The sequence below is a fragment of the Lepisma saccharinum genome, chromosome 4 (assembly GCF_977018435.1).
Source record: "Lepisma saccharinum chromosome 4, izLepSacc3.1, whole genome shotgun sequence".
NCBI classification, from domain to species: Eukaryota; Metazoa; Arthropoda; class Insecta; order Zygentoma; family Lepismatidae; genus Lepisma; species Lepisma saccharinum.
The window spans coordinates 168148-188761 of NC_139232.1; the positions used below are offsets into that span (position 1 = coordinate 168148).

At 41.5% G+C, this 20614-nt stretch overlaps 1 protein-coding gene across 3 annotated transcripts in view; it reads left to right on the forward strand.

Moving 5' to 3' along the window:
- Window positions 1-20614, forward strand: part of LOC145987071 (DNA damage-binding protein 2-like) — a 231085-nt gene that overhangs the window by 39617 nt on the left and 170854 nt on the right. For all 3 annotated transcript variants that reach the window (XM_083121528.1, XM_083121530.1, XM_083121529.1), the window contains one exon: window positions 19503-19661. In XM_083121528.1, coding sequence (XP_082977654.1) covers window positions 19503-19661 — 159 coding nt within the window. The remainder of the gene's footprint in view (window positions 1-19502; window positions 19662-20614) is intronic.

Here is a 20614-nt window from a genome sequence, read left to right on the forward strand (position 1 = left end):
GATGTGCAGTCATTTGATCGAAAGCTATGTCCATGTTTCACACTATGATACGCAAAAACACCTTCACTAGCGGAAACTTTCTCGTCTTGCACTTTCTCAAAGAGTGACGTGACACTATAGGTGCTACATTTTGCTTTTTCAGCCTCTTTGTGTTTCTTTGAAACAACGTGTTGGTTAATGTCACTTATTCCACCGTGAGAGACTGAAAATCGTACACCACATATCTGACACGCAACACGAGAATTATCTTTTTGAGTTCGAGTCTAAATGAAGAAATTTGAATTCTTCTTGCAGGTCCGAATTGAAACTACACGATCGCTTCTTGGCCATGCTTATTCTCGCTGAACACGCATAAAACAAAACCAGCCACGGTGCGAGCTAACTTCGCAATGCAAACTACTCGACGACAATGATTCCTTCCTTCTTTGGTTGAGAACGTTTTGATTGTTATGAAGTCCTTAAAAAACAGTCAGCTGTGTTATCACATTACTGTGTTACTGCTATTACTGCTATTGCATCACTTTTTTAGTTGAAATATCTCCCAAATTTAGAATTGGGTTTCACATTAACTTTTAGACTGTTATTAAACGGGACAAATAGCGCTTTTTAAATAAAACGAACGGGACAGCCAGGACATGCCTCGAAAACGGGACTGTCCCGGTCAAAACAGGCCGTATGGTCACCCTAGAAATAAGCAACCATTTTATATTGTCAACTGAAGATCTTACAAATGTCATTAGGTGATTCAAAATCATCATCTTTTTCTACAACGTTCAGGGTGGCTACTCACCATGAATTCTGCATGAATTACTGGCTCTGGGAATTATGAGTGAATTCTGCTTTAATTTTTCTCAGTGGACGTTAAACATTTCAACTTCTATTAATTCAAATCCCATTGAATTTATTCATATTTATAAGTGTCCTGAGGCAAGTTTTTCTTGTGCAGTTTAGTCTTTAGCTTTTATTTTTAAAAAGGAAGAAAAAGAAAGTGGAAATTAAAGCAAAATTCTCTTCATCCATTTACTTTGTTGGTGTCCTTTGCAGAATAATCTATCTGACAGATGGAAGATATTGCAACATGAGATATCTTGAAGTTGATTACGTAAGTTTGTGTTTGAAATTCTCGAGTATCTACAATATTTAATCTGACAGTATATGTACGAGGGCATACCCAAAAGAAACCAGAATTTGCCAAAAAAAAAAAAAAAATTGCCGGAATATGCCAAAAAAGAAGGAGTTTTATTAACTTTGAGTTACAAATACCTTAGTCTCCTTCAAAATATTGTCCATTTGACATATGCACTTATCCAGACGGCGTTCCCATTGCTTGAAAACCTTTTTGGAAGTCTTCAACTGGGATATTGTTCAAGGCCTGAAGCGCATGTTCCTGAACTTCAGCCACATCTGCAAAGCATTTGCCTTTGAGCTCGTTCTTCATGCGAGGGAATAAAAAAAAATCACAAGGTGCAAGGTCCAGCGAATACGGAGGGTAGGAAACAACGGGCATTTGGTTTTTCGCCAAAAACTGTTGGACATGCACAGCAGTGTGGGCTGAGGCATTGTCGTGGTGGAGTAACCAGTCGCCATGCTTCCACATTTCTGGACGTTTTCGCCACACATTTTCATGCAATCGCCTCAACACACCCATGTAGAAATCCTGATTAACAGTTTGACTTTTGACAACGATCTTCGTAAACAGCATTTTGCACTTTTTCAGTGTTTTCGTCATTTCTTGCTGTGGCAGGTCGTCCAGATCAAGATTGGTCTTTCACTGACATTTCCCCCTTTTTGAAACGTCCAAACCACTCGTACACTTGCATTTTACCTAGGGTGTCTTCTTTAAATGCTTCTTTAAGCATCGCTAGTCTCAGCTGCAGTTTTCCCTAATAGTTAACAAAACAAAATTTCACACACACATTCCTTCTGATCTGCCATAGCAAAATTTGCAGCAAACGTTTGTCAACACATAGAACGTGTGGCACAGCACAGCTCCATGTCTACACAGGGCAATGGTGCTCAACAGACTGGTGCGTCATAGTGTCTCCTCATACATCTCACGGCGGAAGTCGGAAGTATGTTGGGCTTTCCTGCCAGATACGCTTTCCGGTTTCTTTTGAAGGAGATTAGAATTTTAGATACAAAAACCCTTTATATTGTTAATATTATTTGTGTATGTATGTGGGTGGTGAGAGGCGGTAATACGTAAGGTTGAAATAGAGAAAACACGTGCTTGTACCCCTGAATTTTTGGAAGGTTCGCCATGAAAAACCAGGAATTATACTTGAATTTTGTCATGGTCCTAGATTGGACACCCTGAAAGTCTCGTCTCTTCAGCTGGGTTAAATTTCAAAGGTGGAAGCTTGCCCCACTTCTGAAAAAGAGAACTTCGTAGCAAGTTTATATTCCCATTATTGTTATTTAATTTCTTCCAGTGTTCTTTTGCAATGACTGAAGCCTTTTGTTACTCGTTTTCAAAACCTTTCTCTTTCTAATCATGTGCAGTTACAAAAGTGAGCAAATCCCAAAACAACAAAGCATTTGTTCACCTGCAATTTACATGATGTCACCTCCTTCATTTACCTTTGCCAAGAAATGAAATGAAACGGTTCCCTTGAGAAATTCTTAGTGTGCCCAACAAGCAGCTGTAGCAGTTCAGTTTTTTAATGCAATTTTTTAAACTATTAAAAAGTAAGATGCACAACAACACATCATTTTATGTGATTGGTTATTTAGATAATTTTTAATTATTCTTAATTTTTATATATGTTAGAGCATGCATTATATTTTACTTGAAAACTCTCTCTTGCCAGTAAAAGAGATTTCACATGAAAACGTTTATACATGTGCTGCTTGGTTCAACTTGGGACCTAATCATTTCAAAGGCTCAATGCTTTCATTGTCAGGTATCTAGGACAGGTTGTACAACAGCCTAATAAGAATTTGTCCCTCTTCTTTCTTAAAGCTTGGTAACTGCTCATGCAGTGCTGGATGTAAAGTCAGGATTCCAGGTTCAAGCCTTGCTTGATCAATTTTTTTTTTCCATTACTGTTTTGTAGGGATGGGAGATATTCATAATTTCTCTTTCTCTATGGAATTTGCAAATACATATAGGCATATTGATTTCATTTTATTGTTTCTAAAGATATCTGTTTGACGGTTACGCAGAGATAGGTAATTTACTCTGTTTTTCTCTTGCAATCGATTTCGCCACCCATCTGGTGGCTTCATCAGACATGTACAGCTGCCAGCCGACGAGAAGAGCGCTGGCAGAAGAGATGTGGCGTACTGCAAGGCGACTCCACTCTTTCGCATGGGGGAGGTGCTCTTCCGCCAGACTTCTTCTCGTCAGCTTGCCTTTTAAACTTCGCGCACGGGAGCAGGCTGTCTCGGTAAGTCGTGCTTCGGAACGGGAAGTTGTTGCTCTGTTGAGTTTGAAACTGAGGTTATTAAAGGAAACGTGGTAATTATCACCATATATAGCAGATGTAAGCATTGTATTTTCCCTGAGAAATGTATGTGATTAATCGATGCATTTACAAAGTGTAAATAGAAATAGCAGACCTCCGTGCGGGATTGGTGAGCGTAGCGAGTTACGGCGCCAGGGGTCCTGGGTTCGAATCCCTGGAAATGCATGGATATTATTTTCGTTTGTTTCTTCACCCATTTCTTATCAAAACTATCATCATCGTCGCGATTAGCCCAAGAGACAGGAAAGCTATGTAGAATAGAAAATAACAAATAATAATAACAAATAGTAAAATAATAGAAATAGAATTAAAATATAATAATTAGTTAATTTACCGCATTTAAGGCAAAGGTTGTGCCAGTTCATCATCCTCTTCGACTTCTTCTTCATCACAACTTATTGTGCCCTCCGAGTCTGAGGAAATGTCACTGTCTGCACCTCCAAAAGAAATAATCAATCTCTCCACCTCGTTCTCCACCAATCCATCCGTTTTCCAGTATTCCTTTTCCAGTTTTTTCTACGTGTTCGCAATACCCTTTCCAGTCATCTTGATTGCAATATTCAATGCCCTTAACCGTATGTTCCTGCAGTTTTTGGGATATTGATAGCAAACCGGTCACATTTTGATCCCTTACATATCTTTTTACTTTGGACCACGCTAATTCTGTGGCGTTCAGGTCGCACGCATATGGTGGTAGATGAAGCATTGTATGGCCATACTGCTGTAAATTTCTGTCCACACGGAAAGTTTTTTTCCTGTGGTTTGTTAGCCTGTATTAAACTGTACAGTTCTACTTTCCTCATATTTTCATCAAACAGAATATTGTGTGATGATAGCCAAGCTGTTATGTCAGATTTCAGGCTATATCCTGAGGGAACCTTATCTACCTGTACGGTTTGATAAGGGGCGTTGTCTATGACGACAACGGACCGATTCGGTAAATTTGGGATTAGTGTCTCTGTCAGCCACTTTTCAAAATTAGTGCAGTTCATTTGTCCGTGGTAGTCACCTGTGGAGCAACCTGCTTTGTATATGAGGCTCGCATTGGGAATGAACCCGTCACTGCAACCTGCATGCACGACGATAAGTCTATGTGCTGAACTTACATTATTTACTACACCAAAAATATCACTGGATTGCCAACATTTGTTTGATATTATGTTATTATCCACAGCCGTTTCATCTACATACACAATTGGCCGATTCTCCTGGCGAAAACGTTTTATAGCCCGTAAATATTTACTTCGCCACGACACAATATCGGGCCTTTCCATTAAGATCTTTCTCTTGTTCTTCCACCTCTTCCACTGAAATCCGAGCTTTTTCATCAAATGTCGCAAAGAATCCACCTTCCAAGGAAAATGAATTTTTTGTTGAACAGCTGACAAAATTTTATGGCCTGTCTGTACATTTTTGTTGTAATAAATATCGCGAATTATGTTTCTGATTATGCTAATGTCAAAATCATCAACGCAGACATATCTATGTGATATCCTTTTTCTGTTCTTTCCAGGGGACACGAGTTTCCTCATCGGCGACCAAGCGTTCCTCTCCCGCAACTCCACCTGATGGTCATCTCTGACAACCCTGTTGCTACAGATGCACACTTTGTGCTCTGCATAATTGGCACCAAATACTGTTTCTCTCTCGATTCCCGATCACAGAAATCGATGACTTTGCTCACAATTTCACGCCCTTCACTGTGCACAGTGGCACCTCTCTTCCTCACACTCACCATAAAACACCAAAATAAAGAAAAAGCAAAAAAAACAAAAATGAACTTCCACGCGGTTCTCACGGATAATGACCTGCCAAGAAGAAAACAAGACTTCCTTCTCCCCGACCACCCCCAACCACCCCTAAATTCTGCAAATGAACCTGACCCTCCCTTTCCCTCCATTCCCCATCGCCCTTCATTCAGCGATCTTCTCGTCGGCTGTCGGCTGTACAGTCTTGCTGCAGGCAGTGTGGTTCCTTCTTCTTCCACTTGTGCCCATGGTGGCACTAGTTGACGCAGTCCTTTTAGTTTCTGCTGGTCTCTTGTGAGTGTAGTGCTTCCTTCTTTTACCGCGCATCGGTTCCTGGTCTCGTCGTCTGCTTTCGTGGAAGGGCGCTTTGCGCAGGCCAACTTTTTTGCAAACACTTGAGGTCCATGTTTGGTTTCTTGTCGTGGGGGAGGAGCAGGTTGGGTGGGTGTGCATATTCCTGATAGCAGGAAGCCAGGCTTTACTGAGGACCCCAGGTTTAGTGTTGAGGTCGGCAGGCATGGTCACTATTGTATAGGTTTCTTTTGAAAACCTTTCCAATGTGGATTTTGCTTGCATGACTATTTTACCAGAGTCTATGTTATGGTTTTCATCTATGAGGTGGCAGGAAAGACCTGTTCTTCTCCTCCCTTTGAGCCTATCATCAAGTCTGCGCTTTGTCATACCTACATACTTGCTTCCACATGTGCAGGTGATCATGTAGACACCACTTCTTGCATTGGGCTTGGTCTGCTATTTTGAAACTGTGCCTGTTTAGAACTTTTTGAATTTTCTTGGTTAGGTCAGGATGTTTGGGGAGACTGATCCCAAGACTATTAGAAGGAGAAGGCTGGGGCCATACCTGATCACGTGGTCCTTGACGAAAGCGTAACATCACCGTACAAACAGATCGCTCTGCGCCACAGTTTCGCAGCGCAATCAATGCAGAAATTGTGAACAAAAAAGAGCCATCATTATACCCAGAAGCTAGTTGGGACTGAATATACACATTCACTTAGGATCCGAGATAATGTGTGTCTTCAGAATTGGATTATACAGCTATTAACACATGTATTGCATCGGTAGTTTTTAGGTCGTCACATTTATCTGTGAAACCTAAAGTTTTATGTAAAATTGAAGTTAATATGCCTGTTCATGCGTTTCGTGAAATAAAGAATGGCAGAAAGCCAAAATAATGAATAAGTTGAATATGTAAATGAAAACAACCTCATTTAGTGCTCTCTTTTAGGAGTGAGAGAGGAGCTGTTTTCACTTAACTTCTTCTATTTGGTAACTTTGCTTCGACTATTGATATTTATTTCTTCATTAATTTTCCTTTTTCAGATTACAGTTCTGAATCTTTGAACTATACTAAGAGCAATGTGAGGAAGTTCTGTGTGTATTATGTGATAAACACTTTAGACAGCTTTCGACTGAACGAAAACTTAGGAAATAGAACTGAAGAAAGTTGATTGATTGATTGATTGAGTTTATTTTACTTCGTGTTTTGTGCCTCTTGGTTAATTTGCGAAGATGGGGATGAGTGATGAAATTGATGAATGGATTTTTCACAAACAACCAAGCCCGAGCAGGATTCGAACCCGGGACCCTTGGCATCGCAGCATGATGTGCTAACCACTCGGCCACAGGGTCCGGCTGAAGAAAATCGAGGCTCACTTTATATATATATATATAATGGATAAAAGCAAGGAGGGCCAAAAGGGCTAAGTAAAAATCAAAGAAGGTAAAAGGAAACACTCACCAGACAGTAGAAAAATTCAAAATTTTTGCTAATTAAATTAGCAAAAATTTTGAATTTTTCTGTAGTCCGGTGAGTGTTTCCTTTTACCTTCCTTGATATATATATATATATATATATATATATATATATATATATATATATATATATATATATATATTCATTCTTCGGTGTGAGAAGACAGAGACTGAACCAGAAGTTGGGGCCCTGCAGAGTTGCCAGGTCTCCATCGAAGAAGAAGCGGTGCGTAGAACGAAAAAAACACTGTTTCGTCACCAGGCTCGTCGAAAATTGTGAATGGGTGGGATGGGATGGGTTGGGAGGGAGGATGAAATGGAGACATCACTGGGTGACCTTGTTCAGGCCAGTTGGAGTGGTTGCACTCATGGCCGATATATAGGCCCTCTCCCATCTTTTGCAAACAAGGAGATGGATGATCGTTTCCCGGAAGCAGTCGTTGAAACGGATTTTGTGGTTTTTGATGTGGAGTGCGACAGTGAAGTCCAGGTTGTGGGTGGAGGAGTGGTGGTTATTGATGCGGAGGTTGAGGGCAGTTGATATTTCCCCCAGGTAAAAATCACCACAGATGTTGCAGGTGAGGAGGGTAAATTTGCCAGTTGCCATGTGCACCTGGAGGTTGTGCGAAGTGATGAGGATGAGGCAGGTTTTGCATTTAGGGCTGTTGCATTTTTGGGCAGGGGGGCAGGGGCAGGGGGGGGGGGGTTGTGTGGTAAAGGAGTGTTGTGGACCAGGATGTTTTTGGTTTCAGGATCACTGTGGAGAATGGGGAGATGAGAGTGTAGTGTGTGCCTGATTTTGTTGAGGTGGGGATGATATTGGGTGATGAGTGCAGGTGGGTTGGTGGCAGGAGGTTTCTTGTTGGTAGTGGTCTGTGAAGCAGTTTGCGATATTTGTTTGGTGACCAATGGAGGGATATGTACGATTGACCAGGGCTTGGTGTAGGCAGAGGTTATAATTCTGGCGGGAGGTGGGTGAAGTGTTCAGGCACTGTCCCCTGAGGGCCAGAGAGAATGGTATGGCTTTTTTCCCACTGTCCGTTGAGTGTTTTCTTTCTCTTTCTTTGATTTTTATTTAGCCCTTTTGGCCCACCTTGCTTCTATTATATATATTTTTTAGCTTGACACAATGAAATGTCTCGAAAAGTACGCATCTGATCAAAAAAAGTTCTGAATGAAATTTGTTCGTCGCGAAGGGGCTCATCCAATGATGCCAAACTACACCCCCCACCCCACATCCTTGGGGTGGGCCAAGGGGCAACTTTAAAATCAAATGGAAACACCCATTTTGTATTGCAGATTCAGATTCTCCAGACAAAAATATGTAGGTTTTGTCATAAACTTGTTTGTGGATTTGTGATAGATGGCGCTGTAATCGCAAAAATGGAATATTGCAGAAATGGTAAAAAATGCACTTTTAATCGCAAAATGACGTGGGGCATGTTGAATTTTTATAAGAAACTGCATTTAGCATAACCCAGGAACAACAACGTGGACGTAGCAGTATTTTGTTCCCATCGGGGTGTTTTTTTAAGGTGAGTCCCCTCGCCTCTCACCATCGGGGTGCTTGTTTTAGGTGAGTCATTTTTACATATCATTTTACAATAAGTGCTCGAAAATGTCACCACCCACTTCGATACACTTATTTATCCGCACTTGGAATGATTGAACACAACTGAGAAGCGTGTCCGGTGTATCTTTCGACATGCATTGGTGATTCGCTCAATCATGTTCTCATGCGTTGTTGGCAGTTCATTATAAACTTCACTCTTCACGTATCCCCACAAACAAAAGTCAGGCGAAGTAAGATCTGGCGATCTTGCAGGCCAAGACACTGGACCACCTCTTCCGATCCACAGACGGTTGTACACGCGATCTAATACTTCCCGTGCTGCAAAGGATTAATGTGCTGGACAACCGTCATGTTAAAACCACATTGTTTGTCGCACGTCTAAGGGAAGGTCCGCAAGCAATACTGGAAGTTCGTTCTGCAAGAAGTTTCGATATTTCTCACTATTTTAAGTTCCCATCGATAAAATATGGACCAATAAGTTTATCGCCAATTATTCCACACCAAACAATTACATTCCAAGGCTGCTGATGTTCAACTTGACGTAAGCAATGCGGGTTTTCGACACTCCAATAATGCATGTTGTGTCGATTAATCGTACCGTGGTTTGTATAAGTCGACTTGTCAGAGAACAAAACTCGAGTAAAGAAATTGGGGTCTCCTTGTATTTGCTGAAGCACCCATTAACAGAATGTCACTCGGTACTGAAAATCATCGCCATGAAGTTCTTGATGCAACGAAACATGAAATTGATGATATTTTCTACACTTCAGTATTTGGCACACAGTATAGTCTACGAAATTCCCGATTCACAACTTTTTTGTCGAGTACTAACATGGGGGTTATGAGCCACTGCAGCTAATACCACAATTTCATTATTTTCTCCAGCAATTGTTGTTCGGAGATTCTATTTTTTTTTTTTTTTTTTTTGGTTGTACAGTTCCCTCGGTGGAGAACTGTTAAACAACTCTGCGAAAAGAAGCGTTCGATCGCACCTGGTCGGGAAAACGTTGAGCATAAAGAATCACAGCATCATTGATATTCCTGCCACTTTCTCCATAAATGTACACCATTTCAATTTTATCTTGCACCGTTATAGCCTGCGTTATAACCTCTAATGCAGTCAAGGAAGAAAAACACTACTTCCGTCCTATTCTTCAGGCTTCGTGGCAGATTATGCAGTGTCTGATTGACTAGGAAACAAGGTCAAATGGTCTTTAGGAGAAAACATGCAATCTTGAAACATGCTCGGCAATCTGTTCAAAACGTTGTTAAACATTGAAGATTTCAAAGCTCCGTGAAAACCTTTGACCATGTAAAAATAAACAATCTCACTTCCGCAGATAGATCGTCGAGTTAGTCGTCTTCACAGCTAATGTTGTGCTGCTGATGTGCTGCCGATGGCTGGTACTGGCCTATTTCTTTCGTTACATTAAAACCTATTTGTTTTTATCTTCTTCCATTTTTTTAAACATCTTTACCCATCTTTCCTCTACATTCCCTTTCTTCAACGTTTTACAGTTTTATAATTATAATTGGTTAACCTTGCTTTTAACAGATTGCCGAGCATGTTTCAGGACCGCATGTTTTATCTTACAAACCATTACACCTTGTTTCCTGGTCAAACAGACATGCCATAATCTGCCACGAAGCCTGACGAAGAGGACAGTGTATTTCTCGAGAATTGCGCCAAATCTTACTTTTTGCGATTACAGCGCCCGCTATCACAAATCCAAAAAAACAGTTTCAGACAAGACCTACGTATTTTTGTCTGGAGAATCCGAATCTGCAATAAAAAATGGAGGTTCCCATTTGGAATTTTACAGTTGCCCCTCACCCCACCCCCAGGAGGTGGGGTGGGGGGGGGGTGGAGTTTGGCATCATTGGATGAGCCCCTTCGTGACGACAAATTTCATTCTGAATTTTTTTTTGATCAGATGCATACTTTTCGAGATATTTCGTTGTCAAGCTAAAAAACTCACCCAGTATATATATATATATATAAAAATCAAAGAAGGTAAAAGGAAACACTCACCGGACAGTAGAAAAATTCAAAATTTTCGCTAATTTCAAAGCATCATCAGTGTGAGGAGAAATAGACGGAACCGGAAGTTGGGGCCCTGCAGAGTTGCCAGGTCCCCATCGAAGAAGAAGCGGTGCGTAGAACGAAAAAAACACTGTTTCGTCACCAGGCTCGTCGTAAACTGTGAGTGTGTAGGATGACTTGGGAGGGGGGGCGGGAGGGTGGGTGAGGGTTGGGCATTAAGGCTCGTCGTAAACTGTGTGTGTAGGATGAGTTGGGAGGGGGGGCGGGAGGGTGGGTGAGGGTTGGGCATTACTGGGTGGCCTTGTTCAGGCCAGATGGAGTGGTTGCACTCATGGCCGATATATAGGCCCTCTCCCATCTTTTGCGAACAGAGGTGTTGGCTGGTTGGGGTAGGAGATGGATGATCGCTACCCGGAAGCAGTCGTTGAAACTGATGTTGTGGTGGTTGGTGTGGACGGCGACAGTGAAGTCCAGGTTGTGGGTGGCGCCGTCCACACCAACCACCACAACATCAGTTTCAACGACTGCTTCCGGGTAGCGATCATCCATCTCCTACCCCAACCAGCCAACACCTCTGTTCGCAAAAGATGGGAGAGGGCCTATATATCGGCCATGAGTGCAACCACTCCACCTGGCCTGAACAAGGCCACCCAGTAATGCCCAACCCTCACCCACCCTCCCGCCCCCCCTCCCAACTCATCCTACACACACAGTTTAGGACGAGCCTTAATGCCCAACCCTCACCCACCCTCCTGCCCCCCCTCCCAAGTCATCCTACACACTCACAGTTTACGACGAGCCTGGTGACGAAACAGTGTTTTTTTCGTTCTACGCACCGCTTCTTCTTCGATGGGGACCTGGCAACTCTGCAGGGCCCCAACTTCCGGTTCCGTCTATTTCTCCTCACACTGATGATGCTATGAAATTAGCGAAAATTTTGAATTTTTCTACTGTCCCGTGTGTTTTTCCTTTAACCTTCTTTGATTTTTACTTAGCCCTTTTGGCCCTCCTTGCTTTTATCCATATATATATATATATACTCTATGTGATCAAAAATATCCGGACACCAGGCACTCTATGGTGCCATCTACAGCGAGGTGAGGCAAGCAAGGGACCACTACAAGCAGTCGGTCGAAGGAACTTACAGACTTCGAACGTGGTGAAGTGATTGGGTGCCACAGGAGTAAGAAGTCAGTGCGCGAGATATCCACCCTCCTAAACATCCCGAAGTCCACTGTTGCCGATGTGATAGTAAAGTGGAAACCTAATGGAACGTGTACAAGTGCAAAACGTTCTGGCCGAGCGCCCATGTTGGCAGACGGAGACCGCCGAGTGTTGAATAGGGTAGTACGAGAGAACCGGCAATCAGCGATCGCCACCATCACACAGGAATTCCAAACCAGGGTAGGATGTAATCCTAGCAGCATTACTGTGCGACGTGAGGTACGACGACTCGGTTACCATGGACGAGAGGCTGCCAATAAGCCCCACATCACCCAACGAAACGCGAAGTGCCGCCTCGCACGGTGTAAGGAGAGGCGCAACTGGTCGTTAGAACAGTGGAAATCAGAGATGTGGAGTGACTTACTTTGACTTAATTCCTTCAGTTCCTATTGGAACATAGGGCATCCACGAAGTGTCTCCATCTCACTCTGTTGCATGTGATCTTCTTCATTTCTTTCCAACTTTTCCCCTGTTGTTTTCCTTCTTCAACAGTACGTCTCCATGAACTTTTGGGTCTTCCCCTTTTTCTAGCACCTTGAGGGTTCCAGTAAAGTGCTTGTTTTTCAATTGTGTTGTCTGCTTTCCTTAGTGTGTGTCCTATCCAGTTCCATTTTCTTCTTTTAATTTGGTTTTTAATCTGGTCTTCTGATGCTCGTACTTCTGGCCAATGTACATTTAATATTCTCCTGAGACATCTGTTAATAAAAACTTGTAGTCTATTTGTGATTTCAGTTGTGATTTTCCAGGATTCTGCTCCATACAGCAATACTGATTTAACATTACTTCTAAAAATCTTTAACTTTGTTTCTGTAGTTATAATCCTACTTTTCCATATTGGGTAAAGTTATACAAAGGCCCCATTTGCTTTCTTGATGCGTTGTTTTACATCATGTTCTGCTCCTCCATTTGTTGCAATTACACTTCCTAAGTAAGTAAAATTGTCTACATCCTCTAATATTTCATTTTCTAGTTGAATATAATCTTGGATTCTTGCATTTATTCGCATTTTTTTAGTCTTTGATTTATTTAATGTCAGTCCGAATTTTTTAGCTTCTACAACCAGATCTTCCAATTTAGTTTTTGCATCTCTATAAGATTCTGACAACAGACACATCATCGGCAAAATCTAAATCTTCTAATCTATCCATAAGGCCCCATTGCATTCCTCTTCTTTTTCCCTTTACGGTTTCCCTCATTACTGTATCTATTACGAGATGAAAAATAAGAGGCGACAGAATACATCCCTGCCTCACTCCAGATTCTGTTTCAAAGGGTTCTGTATTGTCGATATGACTCCTGGATTATCCTTATTATCTTAAGTAGTATTCCAAACTTCTGTAATATTTGCCACATTTTTTCCCTTGTTATAGAATCAAAGGCTTTCTCAAACTCTACAAAGATGGTATACAATCTAGTATTCCATTCTATACATTGCTCAATGATAATCCTTAATGAACAGATTTGATCTGTGCAGGATCTACTAGAACGAAATCGTGCTTGCTCTCTCCTAATCTTGGCTTCTACTTTATCTTGAATACGATTTAATATAACCCTAGTTAGTATTTTACTTGGGACCGATAACAGCGTGATTCCTCTTCAGTTATTACAATTTGTCATATCGCCTTTTTTTGGAATTTTTATTATAAGACCCCTTTTCCAATCTTCTGGCATTTTCTCTTTTTCCCAAACTGCCGCGAACACTTCATATAATATTTCTGCCATCAAGTTCACATTTATCTTCAAAATCTCTGGTGGAATTTGGTCTATTCCAGCTGCTTTCCCATTCTTTTGTTGCTTAAGTGCTAGTTTGATTTCCTGAATTGAAGGAGGAAGGTCTGAAATTCTCATCTCTGTACGCTCTTCATTTTCTTCAGTTTCTTCAGCCTCACTCTCTGTTTCTCTGGTTCTGTCATTTTCTCTGATGTTCCTATTTAATACCTCTTCAAAGTGTTCTTTCCATCTCTTCATTTGTTCTTGTTTATCTGTTAACAGCCTGCCATTCTTATCCTTGACTGGTATATTTTTCTTAAATTGTCGCTTTGATAGTAAGCGTGTTGTTTGATAAAGTTGTTTTAAATCACCCTTACTTGCTGCTTCCTCTGCTACTCTTGCTTGCTGTTCTATTCAATTGCGTTTATCATTTCGAGCACTCTTCTTCACTTTTCTATCAAGATCTTTATATTGTCTTTGTAGCGAACTCTTTTGGGTTCTTGTTTTTGCAGTGTTCAATTCTTCCTTCTTCATTTTTCTAGCTTTAATTTTATCCCATGTGTTCGTTGACATCCAGTCTTTCTGATTACTTTCCCTATATCCTAAAATGTTTTCACTTATTTCTATCGAATTAGTTTTGGTCTTCTTCCATTTTCTCTCTATTGTATCCTCTTCTCTTTCTTCTATATCTTCATCTTGCTCCATTTGTAAACCTTCAAACCTGTTCCTAAGTTCCGATACAAATCTATTTCTTGTATCTTTATCATTTAACTTTTTTCAAATCAAATTTCTTTCCCATTTTTGAAAACTTTTTACATGCTGCCATTATACGAAGTTTAAAGACTGCAATTAATAAGTGGTGATCACTACCAATATCGGCTCCTCTTTTATTTCTTACATCTAGAAGGGATCTTCTCCATTTACGGGTAATGCAAACATGGTCAATTTGATTTTCTGTCACATGATCAGGTGATACCCATGACACTTTATGGATATCTTTGTGGGAAAACAGTTCCACCTATGATCAGGTCATTTTCTGCACAAAGGTCAACAAATAACTGGCCATTTTCATTCATTTCCCCCAGTCCATGTCTACCCATAATATGCTCTATTCCTTCATTATCTGATCCAATTTTTGCATTTATATCTCCCATCAAGATGCATATGTCTTTCTTATTATGAAATGTGGAGTGACGAATCGTGTTATACCACGTGGTGATCCGATGGTCGTGTGTGGGTGTGGCGAATGCCTCATGAACGACATTTAGCATCATGTGTTGTGCCGACAGTGAAATTCGGTGGGGGTGGGGTGACAGTGTGGACATGTTTTTCCTGGAAGGGGCTTCGTCCCCTCGTTGCTTTGCACGGTATTGTCACGACACATCATTACGTTGATATTTTACTAACGTTCATGCTGGCTACCATCTAAGAACAGTTCGCGGATGATGATTGCGTGTTTCAACACGACAATGCGCCCGTCCACACTGCGGGCCGTGTGGGGCAGTGGTTTCAAGAGAACAACGTCCCACTTATGGCCTGCCTGTGCAAAGCCCCGATTTGAATCCCATTGAACATCTCTGGGATGTTTTGGAACGCCGACTTTGTATTAGACCATGCCGACCAACATCCACTGCTCTTCTCATCTCGGCACTCGCGAAGAATGGGCCGCCATTCCCCAAGATACCTTTCGCCACCTGATTGCCAGTGCGCCTGCGAGAATGGAGGCTGTCATCAAGGCCAAGGGTGGCCCCACACGGTGTTGATTGCCAGTGCATCGGATGGAGGATGCTTCAAACTTCACGCCCTAATTCAAGTGAGTGTCCGGATATTTTTGATCACATAGAGTATATATATAGACACACACACTCACACTCACACTCTCACTCACTCACTCACTCACTCACTCACTCACTCACTCACTCACTCACTCACTCACTCACTCACTCACTCACTCACTCTCTCTCTCTCTCTCTCTCTCTCTCTCTCTCTCTCTCTCTCTCTCTCTCTCTCTCTCTCTCTCTCTCTCTCTCTCTCTCTCTCTCTCTCTCTCTCTCTCTCTCTCTCTCTCTCTCTCTCTCTCTCTCTCTCTCTCTCTCTCTCTCTCTCTCTCTCTCTCTCTCTCTCTCTCTCTCTCTCTCTCTCTCTCTCTCTCTCTCTCTCTCTCTCTCTCTCTCTCTCTCTCTCTCTCTCTCTCTCTCTCTCTCTCTCTCTCTCTCTCTCTCTCTCTCTCTCTCTCTCTCTCTCTCTCTCTCTCTCTCTCTCTCTCTCTCTCTCTCTCTCTCTCTCTCTCTCTTTCTCTCTCTCTCTCTTTCTATATATATATATATACTGTGCTGGAATTTCACTATTCATATTTATAGAATGTTTTTAGTGTGTGTGTGTGAGTGAGAAATCAGTGGGATGTCAGGCAGGTTTGTGAAAGCTGGTTGCATCCACTTATCTGTGAGGGGTGGGGGAGAGTCTGATTGTGATGAAAATTTGACTGAATAAATAACAGTGCAATGGAGGATGGAAGTTGAACTCCGTTACTTTGTATTATTAGTGTTGTTAATTAGACTAGACACGAAAAGATATGGAATATTCACGTAACGAGGCAGACCAGTGTCATCTCTTGGCAATACTGTATCTACTATTTGAGGTGCACAATATCCAGCTCTTACATATTAAACCTTAAATTGCCACCTGAATTCTGGTGTGAAATTACCCTTGGTAGGGGAAGTTTCCAACTCTATGGTAAGGGAATTCAGCACTAGGCTGGGAGATAGCAAAGTCTTGAGTATTACTGTTGCGCTTAGACTGTTGTGGGAATTTTGGTGTGTCAATTGAGAATTAAATTATTTGGAGGAGGTCGAGATTCAACTCTTCAATACCAACAGTGAACCTAAAATTGGCATATGAGTGTTGGTGGGGGATTGGATATTATGCTTGCAGATCTTATCGTACTATACTCGTGAGAGTCTTTAATTAAATTACAATATTATTTTTTTTATTGTAATAATTGTAACCCAATTGAAGTGTATGGTAGCCTGTTGTGTAATGAGAGTACTGGTATCACAATCCACTAACAAGTCTCTTTAGATCCGTTGTGTTCAGTTATATATTATCACCCACTGTTTTTATTTTTTCATCGGAGATCACGACACGTCGCAACACCTTACTGAAGGCATTATACACTGCAACACTTCACAACCCAACAATCCCAAAATACAAGAAAAAAGGAGCCTTTCCAAACAGTTAACACGTTTCTTTCTGTGAGGGGTAAAGGCTCGTCTGGGTTTTGTCCGCCAATGACGTCACACCCACGCCAGTCACGAAAAGAGGCGTGTCTGACCCCAGCCTTTCCTTCTAGTAGTCTTGGGCGGATCCATTTTCTTTCTGGGGCGTGGCTAGTTCATTTTTCTTTTGGTAGTATCCAGGAGGTGGAGGAGTTCCTGTCGGCTGTACCCACTGCCACCTCTTGGACAGGAAGGAAAATTAATCAGCCACGCCCCCAGAAAGATATGATGAAAGAAAAATGGATTGGCCTCCCCTGACATCCTGACCTAACCAAGAAAATTCAAAAAGTTCTAACCAGGCACAGTTTCATGATAGCAGACGAACCCCCTCCTTCCATAGCCTCCCACCTAACCCATTTCAAATGATATTACACCAACCCCAATGCAAGAAGTGGTGTCTACATGATCACCTGCACATGTGGAAGCAAGTATGTAGGTATGACAAAGTGCCCTCAGTAAGGCCAAGCTTCCCGCTATAAGGAATATGCACACCCACCAAACCTGCTCCTCCCCCCATGACAAGAAACCAAGCACTGACCTCAAGCATTTGCAGAAAAGCCCGCCTGCACATTCGAACAAGCGCCGTTCCACGAAAGCAGACGACGAGACCGGGAACCGTCTCATACAGTGCCAAAACCCCGATGCGCGGTAAAAGAATGATGCACTACACCCACACGAGAAGTGCAGATAGTGAAAGGACCACATAAACCAGCGCCGGCATGGGCACAAGTGGATGAAGAAGGAACCACACTGCCTGCAGCAAGACAGTACACGCCTGATGAAGCTACCAGCTGGGTAGCGATATTGATCACGAGAAAAAAAATTACGCAGAAAACTGAAAAGTAAGCTTATCAGAGTAAATTGATTTTATTGTGAATTTCTACTGGGATAACCATATCATATATATATTGCTCGGTTAAATTATTATTTAATTGGATTATTTACTGATTTTACTGATACAATATATCTAAATATATGCTGCAATTTAGTGTAGGACTCTGCCATTTTGTCATTATTTTTTGTATAATGTAAATTTAACCCAACTGAAGAGATGGAACTTTCAGGGTGGCCACTCTAAGACCATAAAGAAATGTAAGTATAATTCCTGGTTTTCGAGGCTAACCTTCCAACAATTGTCTTTAAGACAAATGTATTGCTGTCAAATGTTCAATATTAATGTTAATGAAGAATATTAATAAACCATAAATGTTTCAAGGAACATTTGCAGTTTTATATCATATTAGCGAAAAATTCATATTTGTCCATCCATAGCTATTGATAACTTATTTCTCAGCATGTGGCAGATTTTTGCAAGGTTAAGGAATAAGGTTCTAATTGTTTACATTAAACAATATAGTTGATTTGAAAACAATAGCTTTGCAATCTGCCTCTTTGTATATGTATTTTTTTTACTCATGCCATTGTTTCCAAATTTACGAGGTGCATCAAATGAAAACCTTGAAAGTACTGTAAAAATATATGTATTCAGTGGAAGTGAAACAAATGGTTATCATTTTTCTACATAATCCCCTCCATGTTGAATGCAAGTTTCCCATAGTTTACAAAGTGCTGGTATGTAAAGGTAAAAAGTAAAGTAAAGTGTTCCCCTGTGCATAGCACCACGCCATGAAGGCGTATAGGGGGTGTGGGGGTAACGCCCCACACTTTCTTGATCCGGTCGTGAGTGGGGGTGATGTGATCAGCATCACGCCCCTGACCGCCTTTACCCCCCAGGGTTTCCCCCAGGTACCCATGTTATTCGACGCTGGGTAGGCGCCGGGGCCGCTTCCACCGTTAGAAAAGTTCCCGGACTTGAACCGGCCGGGGATCGAACCCGGGACCTTGAGCATGGTAGTCAGACGCGTTACCGACTGAGCCACCGCGGCCAAAAGTGCTGGTATGCCCTAGAAAAAAAAATATTTTTGTTGGCTGCTTAACCACGTATGACCTGATCATCAGAACGGAACTTCTGTCCTCCTAGGGCCTCTTTAAGTGGTCCAAACAAGTGGTAATCACTTCGGGCCAAATCTGTGGAGTAAGGAGGATGGGGTAGGCACTCAAAATGCAAGTCATTAATTGTCGCAACAGTCATTCGGCCAGTATGTGACTTAGCATTGTCATGCTGCAAAATTACACCTGACGACAGCAGTCCGCGTCGCTTTGACCTTATAGCAGGTTTCAGATGGTTCTTCATGAAATCACAATATGAAGCACTAGTTACTGTTATCCCTTAGAACGGCCTCAACAGCCGCTATATTCTCCGATGTCACAACTCGATGTGCTTGGCCTGGGCAAGGACCATCTGCAACAGATGTCACACCACTTCTGAATTTCCTACTCCACTCATATACCTGTTGCTGTAACACCCAAGCTTCATTCTACGATGAATATCCATAGGTTTAATACCCTCACTCGTCAAAAATCTGATCACAGAACGCTGTTCTTCCTTGGTGCATGTTGTTAGTGGGGTGGCCATCTTGAAACTGCTCCTACAACGACAACAGGTCACCAACACTCTTCTATCACCTATTTAAGAGAAAGTAAAGTACGAGCAACAGCACCACCAAATGTCATCACTAGAGCATAAATATTAAACATTTTATGACACTTTTAAGGTTTTCATTTGACTTCTCCTCGTAATTATTTGATGTTGATACCTTGCTAATTACAACATATTTTTCCTTGTAGTGATTGGTTCACATCTTTGGACCTCTCTTATGATGGAGATCTTCTGGTGTCAGGTAGCAACAAAGGCTATTTGTATTTGCTGACTCCTTCTGATGGGCAAGTGTGCTGGTCATCAAAGCTGCACAAGAAGAAAATAACACATGCAGAATTCAATCCCAAGTGAGTACAACATGATTAAAATTCAGTAGACCCTTTGTCCCTGTTCAGTATTATTTTGTTATCCTCTGTTGCCCGATATTTTGCACAGTTTTTCGGATTCCACTATAGATCCAGTTCCAGTTAGCCTATCTGTGCATAAAGTGGACTTACATAGAACAATCCAAATTAATTCTAATGCCTAATGTGGTAATTGGTTAAGATTCATGGCAACCTCAAATATAGGTTGTACATGATTATAGGCAAAGGTAATCACACTTCCTGTGATCCAGGAAAACAATATAGTACTAGCTCCCAGCAACTGTGACATGCATCTGAAAAAATAACAAGGCTCCAGTTCTGCATTCTCCACCTCTGCTAACGTATCTCCTTAAATGGTAGCAGGTATTGGTATTAGCAATATTGAATACACTCCATTTCCAGTAACTTGTAAAAGCAGTTTGCAATCTTCAAATTCTCTATGACAATTAGATCTCGAGCTATGATTTTTTTGTACTTTGCCAAGTGTGAAAAGCATGCTCTTGAAAAATCCCATCTGGAGAAGCTTTCCAGGCATACGAGGCTCTGCCATTCAAAGGTTAATAACCTGATTCAAATTGTGAGCTGCACAGTAAAGGAGATTGCATTTTTCTGTATGTCTTGTATTTGTTTCTGCATCCCTGAGGAACAACCACTCACAAGTGCTGCCTCACTGTGTCCTTGACCCTTGCATCTGGAATAGTCCAAAATTATATTCTGTAAAGTAACTAATACAAGATTCACCAGGCCAGAAGTATTTTGACCCTTGGAGATCAGGAAACCCAAGAAAGTTTCTTCTGTTTCTATGCTTGTGTTTTCACCATGTTCACTAACCATTCCTTGTTCATCTTTACTTTGTTTGTAAAGGTCGACATAGCAACACAAAACTTCATTTGATCATTCTTAGATATATCTTGCATCATGCTGTATCAAACAAA